Genomic DNA, 14,726 nt, shown 5'->3' on the forward strand with positions numbered 1-14,726 from the left:
TTAGGAGTATATAGTCTTTCTCATTTTTTTATGACTGATTTTCTTAATTATTGGAATATGTAGTGTTGCGTTGTTAAAACCATTGAAAAAAAAATACAAAACTACTGATTTTTAAAATAAATTTTATGATGGGAAAAAAATAATGATTATCTACCCATTTAATTGCCGTCGTGACATTTGGAAACGAATGAGTTAGGTGTAATTTAAAAATTAATTAAACGAAAGAATCTATAGTTGGAGTTTGATTTTTTCTTCTGTTTCTTTTATATTGATCGAATCTCGGGTCTCTCTAGACATTGAAAATTGCTTAGACGTCAGCTTAAAGCTCAGTGGGAACACACAAGTAATTACAAAACCATAATAATTTAGATTATAATTTCATGAGTGTCAAGAATTCATGAGCCCTAATAAAGGCTATAGGGCTAGAATTTAGAATATCATATGACAAAGAAATTGTGAATATTTTCTATACGGTGATGGGTTGTTTAAGACAAGAAAGTAATCCTATTAAATAACATTGTTGTCAGGGTCATTTAATATTAAACATTGTCGCCGGGGCCATCTAATAAAATTACTAAATCACCATTCAACTACTGTAAAAGGGTTTTGGTAATTTAATAAACATGCGTGAGCATTGCATGCATCGGCGGGCGGCTGCCACCTTCATATTTACTTAAAATTATGATGGTAGTGATGATTTAAAATATTTTTTATTTAAAAATATATTAAAATAATTTATTTTATAAATTTTTTTTATATTAATATATTAAAACAATTTGAAATATATATATATATATATATAAATTTATTTTAAATAAAAAAATTTAAATTTTTTATCGCGTTCCCAAACACTCTCTAAGTGGCGGGTATTGTTTATGAATTTTTGTTTTGACGCTGAAATTGATTTTGTATTTTCTCTTATCTTTTTAATTTACATGTTAAGCCATTTAATTTTCCAAAAAATTCATTCAGTTTTTTTTAAGTGATTTATAAAATTATTATTTATTAATTTTATTATTCTTTAATTTTTTTCAACTATTATATTTGTTCCCTATTCTTTTAAATACTAGTTTTTTTTATCATTTTCTTGATTTATTTTATTTTTTAATTTCATCCCTTATTTTTTTTATTTAATTTTATTTTTATACCATATTTGATTTTTATTGTTTTAATTGCTATTTTTTTTTGTTTTATCTTCTTTATTTATTTTATTTTCAATTTCATCTTTCATGTTTTATTTCATTTAATTTTTATACCAGATTTAGTCCTTATTTTTTATTGTTATTTTTTTTTTTGAGATGATTGATAATTTTTCTTCATGATATTTTTGGGTTTACCTTCTATATGGAGACTCAATCTCATGATTCGGATCACAGACTTTGATGATTAGCCTACTTTGACTCTTTTTTTGGATTTTTTTTTCAATTTTATTATTTAATAGTTATTAAGCCTTCAACTTCATGATTTTTTTTTATTTCAATGGGATTATCTTAATCTTATATCTCATGATACGAGTTAATCAAGTTAACTCAAGTTAACTTAGGTATTTTCATGATTTTTCTTAATTGTTTTTTTTTTTTAATTTCTCATTTTATCATTTAGTTTATTTGAGAGGTAACCTCTATTGTTTTATTCACCTTCTTTTATAGGTTGGTAAAAATTAAAGGTAAAAGAACACGAGCTACTCTTACAAGCCCAACATGAGCCTTTACTAGATAAGCTAAGCTCACTGGTCTAGCTTGCTAAGTTTAGCATTTTTTGAGCAACTTTTTTATGGTTTTTTTAATTAATGCTTTTTTATGTGTATTTTTTCAAAATAATTTTTAAACTTATATTTATATTAATACAACTCATCTCTTTTATTTTTTTTATTTAAACTATTTTAAATAGAGATTGTTTTTTAGTTATTTTCTATGCGCTTAATTTTTTGAGAGATCATTTTAATTCATTTATAATTTTATTTTTTATGATATAAATGAAATTTATTTTAAAATTTTTAAAATATTTATTTTCAAATAATATTTTTAATATGTGAAATCTTACATGATATTTTTTTGTCTAACTATTTTTATTACCATTTAATTAAATAAAAATTTTATTTTTGTGAACAAAAATAGTTAAACACAACCATATAACAAGGACAAATATCTTGGTCTATATCAAACTTTTAATTTTTTTAATTTTAATTTTTATTTACCATTAATAATTTTATATTTATTTATTAACAAATATAATTCTCAATTTATTTTATTAAATATACACACAAGTTTTTTTAATTCCACTCGATGTTTCTATATAAAAGAAAAACATATTGAAACAACCAGGAAAAGAAATCCAACCCGTGACATAGCTTGTTTGATATGTAAAATGGGTACTATAGTCAAAATCAATTAATATTTTACACAATTCGAATTAGGCATAGAAGGCTCTGCACACGAGTTACCTTGCCCTTATTTATACATCTAGCTCCTGAAAGAATATATACTCACTTCTCTCCACACAACCTCCTATCGATATAATAACAAATTCTCCCCAAAATTAAGTTCCTATTGGATTCTTTTTTCCCGGAGGAACCACTGTCAATAAAGTACTCACCTGTAGGAACATTTTGCAATCCCCTCGACCAGTGTCAGGAAGTTCAATATTTAGTGTTCTTTCTTTCTTGCTTAATGGCCTCGTAGGATATCATCACCTCTTTGAACTTTGCCTCGGCAGCATCTGCAATAAATCACGAAAAGCAACTTTAAGTTTCACTTCAAAGCTGTGGCATCACAGTTAGCGATGGAAAACAAAATCCAACCTTTATTATCTTGGTTCTGATCTGGGTGAAACTCCTTTGCCTTGGTCCTGAATGCCGTCTGCATATATATATAAAAGAAAAAAGTCCACTTAGAATCGCATGAATCAAAAGAGAGAACAATAATCCCCAGTTATAAGATGAAGCTCTTGATATGAAAAAAGAGCAGGCAATGAAACCAAGAGGAATTGAGTATTACAGATGCAATCAGCAACAATCAGCCCCTAAGCTTTCAAGTAAGAAGCGAATGTGTAGATAAGACATGAAAGTAGATAAACTAAATAGAGAATCCGGTGCTTAAGTCAGATTAAAGATTTGAACACATGAAGACATGGATGATAACACCATGTACAGAAAGCAGATAAGATATAAATAGCACAATAGTCAACCCCTAACATTTTCCAAGCCAAGCTTTCAAGTAAGAAGAGAATGTGTAGAAAAGACATGAATGTAAACATACTAAATAGAGAATCTAGAGCTTAAGTCAGATTACAGATTTGAACACATGAAGGCGTGGATAATACTCTAAATGGAGGGTGTAGATAAGATGTGAATGGAACAATAGCTTCTTTTTTTGTTCAGTGGGGGTTTCACGGGACTCGAAATACAAATATCAATTGTCAACTCTGATCACTGGCTAATAATGATTTCAAAGAGATGATATTTATCAAGAGTGATACCTTAATCTCAGCTTCAGTATATGGTATTGTTCTGGACCTGTTACAAAAAGTCCAGTGAAAATATGTTAATCCCAACTGTTAATGGTACTGTCCAGATAACTGAGAAAATCTCATGATTAAATAAATTGAGAAGCTTAATTATACTGTATCACATTCCAAAAGCCTCTTAATCATCTAAAAAAGCTATATACCTCAAGAATCAAGACAGCTACACAAGTTGACTGTCTCAGAAATAGGTACTAATAGCTCTTGGCAATACCTGTCAAGTCCCAAAACTGAGTAATGATGTGATAATGAATAGCTTCCACTGTCTCTTGAAGTTCTCCTGAAGTTAGTTCTCTGTTCTCTGAAAGACGTATTAGTTTTCCAGTACCAATCATCACGCTGAAAATTTTGATGATATGCACCTGGGCCATTTTCCCTCCACTTCTCATGGTCCCTTGTGTACTTGTTCCTTTCACGGTTAAACACACTTTGCATACGTCTTATACGCTCCTGCAAAACAAAAGGACAACATCAATACATCATAATTGCATGCAAATACAATCAAGAAAGGAAACTACTGGAGAGATCAAAATCAGAGCAGGATAAATGAATTTGACAGCTTCAGAGAAAGACAAAACTAGGCTTATCACTGTGATATGGTGCATACAAGGAAAAGCAACCTACATGATTTATAAACAGAATTGAAGAGGACCCAACAGAAGGAGAGAGTTATACGACAGAATTTCTTAGGTCTAGAGAATTCTTCGAGGTTCTGTTGTTATAGAAATACAAAATGGTTAAGATAACCAAGCTAATACAAAGAAGGACCCCAATTATGTTTCTACTATCTGATCCCAGTCTTGTGGCATAAAAAAAAAGTTTTGCAGAAATATAGATCAAGTGGATAGGGCAAAGCGGGGAAAGACACCTTTCTGTTCATGATGTAACTCAGATAGAGACAGAGAATTTTAACCAGAAGTAGCCTAACTAGCTAAGAATTTGTAGTTTGTTTTGATGGCTAAGAATCAGCTTATTTAAGCTATTATGCATCCAGACTAGCATTATAGATCTGAATTCAAAAACATATTTCTGAATTCAAACTGCATAAGAAGCAGTACTCTAATTGATCCGTCTTGAAAACCTTGCTTCCTCATGCAATTAAATGACAAGATATGAAGAAAATAAAATAGAGTAGTAACATAAAGTTCATGGCAATGTACCAGAACCAGCTTGACAGATAATTGCTACCTACTCTAAGCCCACCTATTACTCCTAGAGCTAGCAACAATCTAGTTTCACAACACAAAGCAGTCAAATACTTAAAGGATAATATCTGAAGGCATATATGAGAAACCATATAACAAAAAATTGATATAGTATGTTCCACGGGGTTCCATAATCTAATAATGTTACTAATATGGCATCCAAAAGGAATGATTCACAAGACCAAAACTCACCACTCTCTCCATTTCCTCTTCATATGCTTCTTGCATTCGACGATTATAATTCTTGCACGCTTCCTCCTGAAAATATGTCCGAAATGACCTGGCAGATCCAGTTGCTCCTTTCCATGCTGATTGTGACCTGGTTAGCTAATCAGGCACATTTACAGACATGATTAGCTCAGCCATTGGCAGGCATAAAAAGAAAATTCTTATCTTCTAATTATAATTATAAAATTTCACATTCTTTAGGCAGACTAAACACTCAGAACCAGTCACTTAATATTGTAGACAATATTTTCCTGGAGACTGGGTTTCTAAACAATAAACTTTAGCTAAATTGTCAATGATATAAAAAAAAAATAGAGATTACTCTTGGGCATTCAATTTGACCATAATGAGAGCTGAATTTAAGTTAACGATGCAGGAAGGCCGTGCATTTATACTTGCAATAGTCTACCTGAGCATACAACTCATCAATAGTCCACCGCAGCCGTCTGGCCTGCCATGCCAAATCAATCAACTTTCTCAGAATCTAATGAAACAATTTTACGTGTTATCCATTCCTCAATTACTAAGGCAGATTCCAACGTTTTAATTACTAGTTACACCAATACATATTGAATGGATTTGCTTATCTACCACAAAATAAATAAATTATCTCCAAGAAATTAAACATAAACATAAACAATAATAGAAGAACAAGATTAAGAAAGAGCACTAACAGCGTAGGTGGTGGCAGTGGCACCAATTAGACCGAACATGACAACTCCCCAGAGACTCATGTCTTCGGATTTTTCTTGGTACGGTGGCGGTCTGTTTGGAGATGGCCACGGATTATCCTTACTCCGATTAATTTCCTCGCCTCCCATTTTATTGTATTGTATTTAAATACAAAAACTAATAAATCCCTCACTGATTTCTATCGATTGGGTTCTACGAAACCCTAGAAGCATATTCTTAGGGTTTCGACTGTCTACTTTCTTGCACCGCCTCTCTCTTCTCTTTTCTTTGATAAAAATGTGATTTTTCTTTTTTTGTCTGAATGGAAAGGGAAGAAGGATTGAAATGGATTTCTCGTGGAATACGGAGCTTCTGGTTTATTGAAATTGGGAGCGAGAGAGATGCGTGAGGTGGCAATTGGAGAGGGTTATCTAAACTGTATTTCGCTTATGCCTTAGTCTAGGCTTGCATGTACCTGACAAGGTGGGACATTGCACATTTACATTTCAAAGTTTAATAATGAAAAAATTATAATAATTTCACAATTCATGTTATACAAGTATTAAATCTATCTTACACTTCTAATTGCCTTCATTGTATTCCTGTGTGGTTTAAAAGAATTTTCAAAATAAAAAATAAATTTATACCAATTGATGATAGAGATAACTAAATAAATAACTCACGGTGTGCTGTGCTGCAGGATGTTCTAATTTTTTTCCAACATAAAAAACAATTATTATGGCAATACAAAAGTTCTTAAAAAAAAAAAAACAAAATCAAAAATTCAGATTATTGGCTATACTGATTTTAATAAACTCAACTAATTTAATAACATGAAAATAAAATATAAACGATGGTAAATAAAGTGAAAGAAATCTGACAACAAATGAACCCTGCCAAAAAAAAAATCCTTCAATTTACTTCTCCTACGCTTTTTTTTATAAAGAATAAAAATATCATTACACTACAAAACAAAATAAGTTTTGATCCACAATGAAATACAAAATGAATTTTAGTTTTTTTTATGTGAAATAACATGACAATCACAATTAATATATAAATAAGAAAATACTAAAAATTTAGTAATTTATACGAGGAAATATTGAACAATTAACCTTTTTTTTTTTCAAGGAAACTCATGTCATGAAATTCATAATTATATATTGACGATGTAACTTAATAATTTGATAGTCAAGCTTAGTACATGTGGTTTTTGTAAATGAAAAAAAAACACACATAATTAATTTGATTAAAATACAATTATAAAAAAAAATAACTCATTTATTTCTTACTTATAAAACATAAATCATACTCATGGAGCAACTCAATTACTCAAGAACTGACCTAATAACTCAAGCATATGATCCATTAGGTTTAACAAATATTTTATTTACTATCTAATTTATGAATTTAATATTTGATAAATAAATTTAAAATAAAAATAAATTTCATGAAACAAAAAAACTTTGTAAAAAAAATTATAAGGATGTTATAATTATAAAATTCATATTGCATCAAAATATTGTCTCTAAATATTATTGGTCAATGCTCTCTTAATAATGGACATTTATTAAAGTTGTTAAGACTAGTACATATTATATTATTTTTTTAATGAAAGAAAACAGTTGATCTTATAAACTAAGATATAAGAGATATTTAGAAATAATATATAAGTATTTATCAGATGAGATATACACTAAACTGACTCGCATGAAAATTCTACACAGAGTTATCACTCATGTCTATGGAAAGACTCACATAATGGTTGTATAAGTGATCTTTAGACTTGAGATTACCATGTTATATTATAGAAAGAGTGTTATGTTTTGATCATATTACACGTTATCTTGGTAAAGGTAACAAATAGCCAAACATTGAATATAACATAAACTATATAAAGATATTTAAACAATCAAGAGACGATTCATCACCTTAAGTGAATTAAATTTTTTTTTTTAAATGTTCTCAAATAGTATTGATTGTTATATCATTATGCAATGCGGAATGAGATTTGAAATGAGTTTCATTTAAAGGATCAATGACTCCAATGCTGTGAACAAATATGATTTAGCATGGAAGACACACTTTATGCTAAAATATTTAAATCAGAGCGTTATTAATAAATGAATAATAATTACACTGAGAAACCAGTCACTGAAAGGTCAAGTCAAACCACTTATGATTTTTTTTAATATTTAGAGGATCATGACATATTGCTAGACGGTGCACTTAATCTTCAAATATAAATTAATCAATTATTGACTTGATAGTAAATTAAATTGTTTAATTTATTTAATTCTATTTATTTAGAATTATAATTTATATTCTGGTCAACATATTAGAAACTTAATAGGTCACACATATTAAAAATCATTGGTTAGGAATTAAACTAGGATAATTAATCAAGTGTGATTTGATTGAAAATAATTTTAGAAATTAAGCACTAGAATGTATTTAATTAAGGGATTATAATTCTAGTCCTATAATAATCAAATAGGGACTTGATTAATTAAATTTCAAAAATTATCCTTATATAGTATATGGATATTATTTAAAGGGAAAATTATTATTTTTTTAATTTATAGAGTTTTTAGGATCTCCTATAAATATAAAGTCAAGTCTATTATTTAGGCAGAGAGAATATTTATGTCAAATAGTTTTTACAGAAAAACTGCATAAATAAAAAATCAGAGCTAGCACTCTAGGCTTAGCAAATCCCTTTCTTCTAAACAGAGATTTAGAAAATTTCTCATTGGTGATTCATGTGGATTACCGTTATAGGTCAAAAAGTTAAACAACTTGTGATTTATGATAACCCAGCCTTAAAGCATATATTCAAAGCTGAAAAAAAGTTCAGATCTTCGAGTAATCTTTGCATAAACCTCTAAACAATTTTAGATATGTCTAACAGGATTCTTGGGATTCCCAAATAATTTTTAAATTTATTTTTTTTCTGCGTGTATGAATTATGGGAACCCAATATATACAACGAGGATAAAGAAGAGAATCTTAGTCACTTACAAGAAGTGTTTCAAACTTTAAGGAAGCAAAAGTTTTATGCTAACTTGAAGAAATGTGAATTCTTCATTATCAATCTTGTTTTCTTGGGTTTTGTTATTTCCAGTGAAGGAGTGAAGATGGATCCTATAAAGACTGAAGTAATTCTAAACTAGTCACTTAAACTCTTTATAATATTCAAAGTTTTCGTGGTCTAACATCTTTTTATCGTTGTTTTATAATAATAATAAAAAAAAATTAGCATTATTACTGCTTAAATCACTGAATACTTGAAAAGAGATAATTTCAAGTGGACTGACGAGGTAGAAAAGTGTTTTGGACTTATAAAGAAAAAGGTGACTAATATGCATAGTATTTATCTACATGACTTCTAAAAAGTTTTTGAAGTTAAATGTGATGCATCTAATGTTGACATTGATGTTAGTTTTAGCTAAAAAAGCAAACCTATTAATTTATATAGCGAGAAGCTCAACCATTTAGGAAGAAAATATTTAATTTATGATAAGGAGTTAAATGCCATCGTTCGTGCTTTGGACCATTAGTGTCAATATTTGTGTCTAAAACCATATTTGCTATTTTCTAATCATGAAGATTTGAAGTTTCTTAATATTCAACAAAAACTTAGCTGGAGATATGCTTTTGGGTTAGATTTCTATAAACTTTTAGTTTCTCAATGAAACACAAATATAGAATTCATAATATTGTTGCTGATGCTTTAAGTTAAAGATATTTGTTATTAACGAATATACAACTGTAAGTGATAGGTTTTAAATTATTAAAAGATGTTTACGAGCATGGTGGTGGTTTTGGAAAGATATGAGTTGAATATGAGAGTTTTGTTTCCAAGCATTTTGTTAAGTTGAAGGGTTATCTTTGCAAAAGAAATTGCTTGTGTTTTTAAGAAGTAAAAAATGTGTGTTAGTTAATGAATGTCTAGTTTTATGTCCAAGTTATTTATTTGGATTTTAATTGAGTTATTTTAGTGTTTTCTCTATATTTGGAGGATTGTTCCAAGTATATAATGATGATTCAAACTATATATTGGGGTCTTTTGGTAAAAATTTAAATTGAAAGTCTTTAACTTGATCTTTTGACAAAAATCTATTTTTTATCAGTATCTTTAAAATGATAAGCTATTCGCATATACATCTCTTCGATTTTATATCCTAGAGTGGTGTGTGAAAATATTTATTTATGTGAGTAACTTATTACTTTACTATATACATTCCATCCCGTTATCAATTTCTAAATATCAATTTCAAAACAAGTTTAGGCTAATTGAAATTTAAAAATTTTAGTTCGAGTTTCATAGAAACAAGCTAAATTTAAGTTTTATAAAAATATTAATTTCAACCGAATAATTAAGATCCTGTTTATTCAAGTATTTCAAAAATATTTTTGAAAAAAAAAATTAATTTTTTTCTTTACTTTAAATTAATTTTTTAAATATTTTTAAATCATTTTAATATACTAATAACAAAATTAATTTTTAAAAAATAAAAAAATATTTTATATATTTTAAAAAATAATTATTACCATATTTCTAAATATCACTTACCAAACATCTCTTAGACGCACTGCTACATTTTGTTAAGCTGCCAAGTAGGATGTTGGCGTCATTATTCATTGACAATTGTTTTCAAATTTCAACTTATCAGGGAAAAAGGAGCTGCCCTCCTCCACTACCGTCCGTCCCAAGTATCTTAACACCCAACGAGCTATCCTCCTAATAATTAACAGATCAAGTGCTTGAATGATACCCAATTATTTTATCACAAATAGATCCTAGTCTTTTCGAACATTATCGTGATACCTACCGAAACAGATATCAGGCAAATGTATTTTTTTAGCTTCATAAACCTCACAACAGAAAACCTCGCACATCCTCAAATTCCCAATGAAACAGCCAAAAATCAAAATCACCAACAGAAGTCTCCCTTCTTACCCCGACAATATACATATATCTGTGGTTCTAGCACGTAATCTTCTTCCAAAAAATGTGAAGAACGCAGAGTTAGGAGCTTAAACCTATACAAAAAAAGAAACAAGAACTTTCTTCCCTATTTTTGTTTGTTTCAAAACGAGTTCCAGTATGGAAGTCAAACTTGAACCACTTCAATTCTTTGTTAGAAGGAATCAACGCCTTGTTATCTCTCTTCAGCATTCAGAGCTCCGGTTTCAAACGTGCTGCTGAAAGCATGTGTTTCCAGGTCAAGAAAATAGAAACAAAAGTTTGAGTTGAGATTATAAGAAGTACTGCTGATTACCATTCTGTCCTAAATTGTCAATAGCTGAACTGGAATCAAATCCCATTTGGAAATAGCTCTGGAGCTCATTATCTAATACAGCCTACACATGCGGAAACAATTCCAAGAATAAGTTTTTGATGAGCAATTGATTCTGCAGAGCATTTGCAAAGATGCATCACTTACATGAGGTGCTGGAGAGAATTGTGGATTGGAATTTGGAATGACTTGTATGCCGGGTTGAAAAATTCTATGTGAATACGGGTGTGAGCTTATCCCGGGACTGAATCCTAGAATAGCTGCATTGCCACCACGTGAATGCAGGATCTGATGGAAGGGAAACCAATCAGGCTTTATTCAAAGAAACATATACGAAAATTGTCTATAAATTCTTTCACCACATAAACATTGCTTACATCTTTAGATAGAATCCTCTCTACATCAATTTGCAGTTCTGGATTTACAGTGGCAAGTTTCATTGACAAAAACTGCAATAGCAGGCAAGTATTAGTAACTTGTAGTCCTTGGGAAGCACAAATGGCTTCAGTGATGTTGAATTCATCACATAGAACTCTCAGTGCTTATAATTTGCAAATGTCATTCTCGTAGAAAAGAAGCTAAACTTGATTCTCATCCGAGTTATGATAGGAATTACAAACTTAATGCTTGACTTATAAATCACTATACTTTATGGGTATTATCATCCCATGGACATCAGTTAGACTCCAGAAATAGCAACACTTTTTGCAGACGCTAATGATGATATACTATGAATTTATTCTGCTTCCAATAGTTCACCAGGGTGCTTTGTTGTGTGTGTGTTTTTTTCCCCTAAAAGTTAGAGCTCCAATTCAAACTAGCAAACTTATCATGCGGTTTAGTGAACATTAAGAGTAAAGGTTCATATGACAATTTCACAGTCCATAATCTCGATATTAGAATGGCATACCTCAACTTGCTGTTGCAATGATTGCACATAGTTGATAATCTCATCAAGCATTACTGCCTTTCCAGTAATCTAACACAATGATCAACACCAAACTAATGAGCATCTGTTTTTTTTTTCACTCAAATAAATAGTTTCCATTAAGAAGCTATTTTAGTACCTTATTGCATCCTGGGACAAGTTCTTGTAGCATTCTCATCCGCTCGCTGATCTTTTCTCTTCTCACCTGCAAAAAGGCCTCTATGTTCAATATGAAAATGAGCCAGATCATTTTCCCATTGTCAACACATAATAGTGAGAAGGTACCCTCTCTGCAAGGCTGTGACTATTGGTAGCCTGACCCCTTCTGGCTCTCACATGAAAGTAATTCTCTTTAGGAACTTCTCCACTTTGAGCATCGTCTTTAGCTTGTTTAGCTGCCAGTTTGCCCCGCAAATTAGGACCGGGGTTTTGTTCAGTTTTTTGTGTCTTTTCATCCAGTTCTTTTGCAATATCACAACTCTCTCCAGAAAGATTCTTTCGTAACTCTCCTTCAGTATTCTAGATTTAAAGATAAAAGATTCATGAATTCACAAATACGAAACACAAAATTACATTGCTGCAGAATCTTTAACTTCCTAAAGTATAAGATTAGACCTAATTCAAATTACCTTGTTTGGATCCAAAGGAGAATTAGACTCGGGTACTCGTTTTCTTCTCTTTCCATTTGGTGAAGGTCCTATACTTGTCTCTTCTGATAATTGCTGATCTTCCTGATTTTGAGCATTGTTTGCCTCCTTGTTGTAATTTGGAGGGCACCCAGTATGAGCAATCTGACCACACTCGGTCAGGCCAAGAGAGCCAACCATTTCTGAGAAATTCCCACTTCCAAAGCCAGGAAACTTTGGCACCAGCTCAACAAAGCCTGGACCAGATGGGTAATGAACAAGGTTACTAATACCTGGGTTCTCCATTACAATTGGGAAAGGAGAATTGGAAAATCCACTTTGAGAAACTATTGATGAACCACCAAAATTCCCAGGCTGGCTTAGTGAAACTACTGGATCCCAAGCAGAAACATAGAAGGGGTTTGTGTTCATTCCTGAAGATGGACAATTCATAACACTCTCACCTCTATTTTGATACCCTAAATCACCATTACTATCACCGCTACCATCCATGTTCTGGGATTCAAAAGCTAAACCCCCAAATTCTAAGGAATAGCCTATGTATACGATTGAGGAGAGAACCCAAAGCAACAGTCAGCAAAGACAAGTGCTAAATATAGATATGAAACAGAAGGAACTATAACCTTAAAAGGGAGAAGTGAGTTTGACCAAAATTAGCTGGTGATATCTTGCACGACTCCGCAAGGAACAAGTAGCCTTGGCAGCTTTATAAAACTGTGATGGTGCTATAAAGTAAAAGAAACCCATCGCAGCAGCATCCCGTAGACACAAAGTGAAAAGGAGAAATCCAATGTATCAGGCATAAAATCTAACCAGCATCAGCTACTTCAATATTTGGAAAACCCTACGATCAAGTCTACTCTAATTTGCAAGAGAAAAATGAAAAATGGTTCCTACAGACAGCAAAGTGAACCTTTCAGAGCATAAAGTAGACACGGACAAACAATGGCATTAGCTAACAAACAGCTCATCAAAAGGAAAGCAGATTCCCTTTTTTCACTTTTGTTGGACTAGCAAGGACTGGCAAAAATTTCCCACCTTCTCCATTCATTTAAGCACCACCATATTGATCTTATCACCCTTGAATCTCTTCAATTAAGACCAAAATCCAAGAGGATCACCGCAAAACTTGAAGCAATGAACGTGGAATTAGAGAGATGGTGTCCGGAGAAATTCCTAAAAGGGAAATGACAAGAAGTTCCAAAATTTTAATTGAAGACCAAACAACCCCAAGAACCAAGAAAAAGTACGTTTTCAGGCACCCTTTTGCAATATTCTCAGATGGGTGTCCAAAAAAGCATCAAATTCTACTTGAATTATGCAAGAACTGAAAAGAACCGAGTTTCATTCACAGTCCCCTCAATGGGTGGTTTGATAGTACCCCGAAGAGCATCAAATGCTTTCTCAAACAGACAAGAAAAAAACAAATTTCATCAGATCGGCACTTCTACAATCAGTTAAAGAAGCATCAAATTCCAACCTTTTCAACAGACCACAGACAATGTAGAGACCTATGAAGCTAGAGAGACAGGGAGAGTGGAATACAAAAGTAGAGAGAGAGAGAGTCTCTCTTGGGTTACCTGCTCGAGTTAACAGGTGACATGTATGATTTTAAAAGACAGACTAACTACTACCCAACTGCTTTTGTTGCTAAATTATTATAGAACCTAATCACTTTACTCCTTGTAATTTCTTTTATTATTATTATTATTATGTATATCTTTAAAAATTATTAAAACCCTGCACAGTGCTTTTCCTTCTTTTCTTTTTTTTCTTCTTTTAGGAACAAAAAAGAAATAGTAAATATATATTGTCTGAGAAAAGATTGGAAGAGGTTCTTCTCTTCAAGCCCAAGCTTTGCTTGCTTGTTAGATTGCTTCCTTCCTTCTTCGACATATACTTTATGTTTTCTTACCGACACATTTGCCAACTATTCTACCAGGCTCTCTTTGCTGTTACACACTCATCTTTCTCAGTGCCAACAAACAAACCTTTCATTTCTTTTGAGATTTCTCATTATGCTCTTGAGGTCCATCATTCTCAATGAATGAGCATCCCTGCTCTCCATCAACTTCTCTCCAAACCCCCCTCCTTCCCGAGCCCCAAACCATCAAATAAATAAGCTTCAGAAATTTTTTTATAATATTGATGTTACAAGTAAATTTTAAAAAATAAAAATAATATTTGCTTTCAAATTATGAAATATTTTTTTAAAAAAACA

The 14,726-nt window shown here is 31.2% G+C and overlaps 2 protein-coding genes across 4 annotated transcripts; both read right to left on the reverse strand.

The window, feature by feature from the left end:
• Window positions 1-2,324: 2,324 nt before the first annotated feature.
• On the reverse strand, window positions 2,325-6,089 carry LOC118035775 (uncharacterized). Of its 2 annotated transcripts, XM_035041411.2 has the most exons (7): window positions 5,630-6,089; window positions 5,365-5,406; window positions 4,920-5,054; window positions 3,737-3,972; window positions 3,478-3,514; window positions 2,801-2,858; window positions 2,325-2,718 (listed from the first exon to the last, which is right to left on the reverse strand). In XM_035041411.2, the coding sequence occupies exons 1-7, from the start codon at window positions 5,774-5,776 to the stop codon at window positions 2,639-2,641; spliced, it is 735 nt and encodes a 244-aa protein (XP_034897302.1). In that variant the 5' UTR covers window positions 5,777-6,089; the 3' UTR covers window positions 2,325-2,638. The 2 variants fall into 2 exon arrangements, with proteins under 2 accessions (XP_034897302.1, XP_034897303.1); XM_035041412.2 differs by lacking the exon at window positions 5,365-5,406 and having other exon boundaries at window positions 5,630-6,086.
• A 4,384-nt stretch (window positions 6,090-10,473) lies between these two features.
• Window positions 10,474-14,428, reverse strand: LOC118035776 (transcription factor bHLH74). Of its 2 annotated transcripts, none has more exons than XM_035041414.2 (8): window positions 12,488-14,428; window positions 12,144-12,377; window positions 11,998-12,063; window positions 11,841-11,909; window positions 11,308-11,379; window positions 11,078-11,218; window positions 10,913-10,994; window positions 10,474-10,832 (listed from the first exon to the last, which is right to left on the reverse strand). In XM_035041414.2, the coding sequence occupies exons 1-8, from the start codon at window positions 12,995-12,997 to the stop codon at window positions 10,810-10,812; spliced, it is 1,197 nt and encodes a 398-aa protein (XP_034897305.1). In that variant the 5' UTR covers window positions 12,998-14,428; the 3' UTR covers window positions 10,474-10,809. The 2 variants fall into 2 exon arrangements, with proteins under 2 accessions (XP_034897305.1, XP_034897304.1); XM_035041413.2 differs by having other exon boundaries at window positions 10,474-10,835; window positions 12,488-14,423.
• Between the last annotated feature and the right edge of the window lie 298 nt (window positions 14,429-14,726).

The sequence above is a fragment of the Populus alba genome, chromosome 2 (assembly GCF_005239225.2).
Source record: "Populus alba chromosome 2, ASM523922v2, whole genome shotgun sequence".
Lineage (NCBI taxonomy): Eukaryota > Viridiplantae > Streptophyta > Magnoliopsida > Malpighiales > Salicaceae > Populus > Populus alba.

Coding starts and splice junctions, on each gene's coding strand:
- LOC118035775 (XM_035041411.2), bottom strand. CDS start 5,776: ATGGGAGGCGAGGAAATTAATCGGAGTAAGGATAATCCGTGGCCATCT. Junction 3,973..4,919: donor AAGAGGAAATGGAGAGAGTG/GTGAGTTTTGGT, acceptor TTTGTTTTGCAG/GAGCGTATAAGACGTATGCA. Junction 3,515..3,736: donor TCAGTTTTGGGACTTGACAG/GTATTGCCAAGA, acceptor TTTTTGTAACAG/GTCCAGAACAATACCATATA.
- LOC118035776 (XM_035041413.2), bottom strand. CDS start 12,997: ATGGATGGTAGCGGTGATAGTAATGGTGATTTAGGGTATCAAAATAGA. Junction 11,910..11,997: donor TTGTCCCAGGATGCAATAAG/GTACTAAAATAG, acceptor TCATTGTGTTAG/ATTACTGGAAAGGCAGTAAT. Junction 11,219..11,307: donor AGAGGATTCTATCTAAAGAT/GTAAGCAATGTT, acceptor CCCTTCCATCAG/ATCCTGCATTCACGTGGTGG.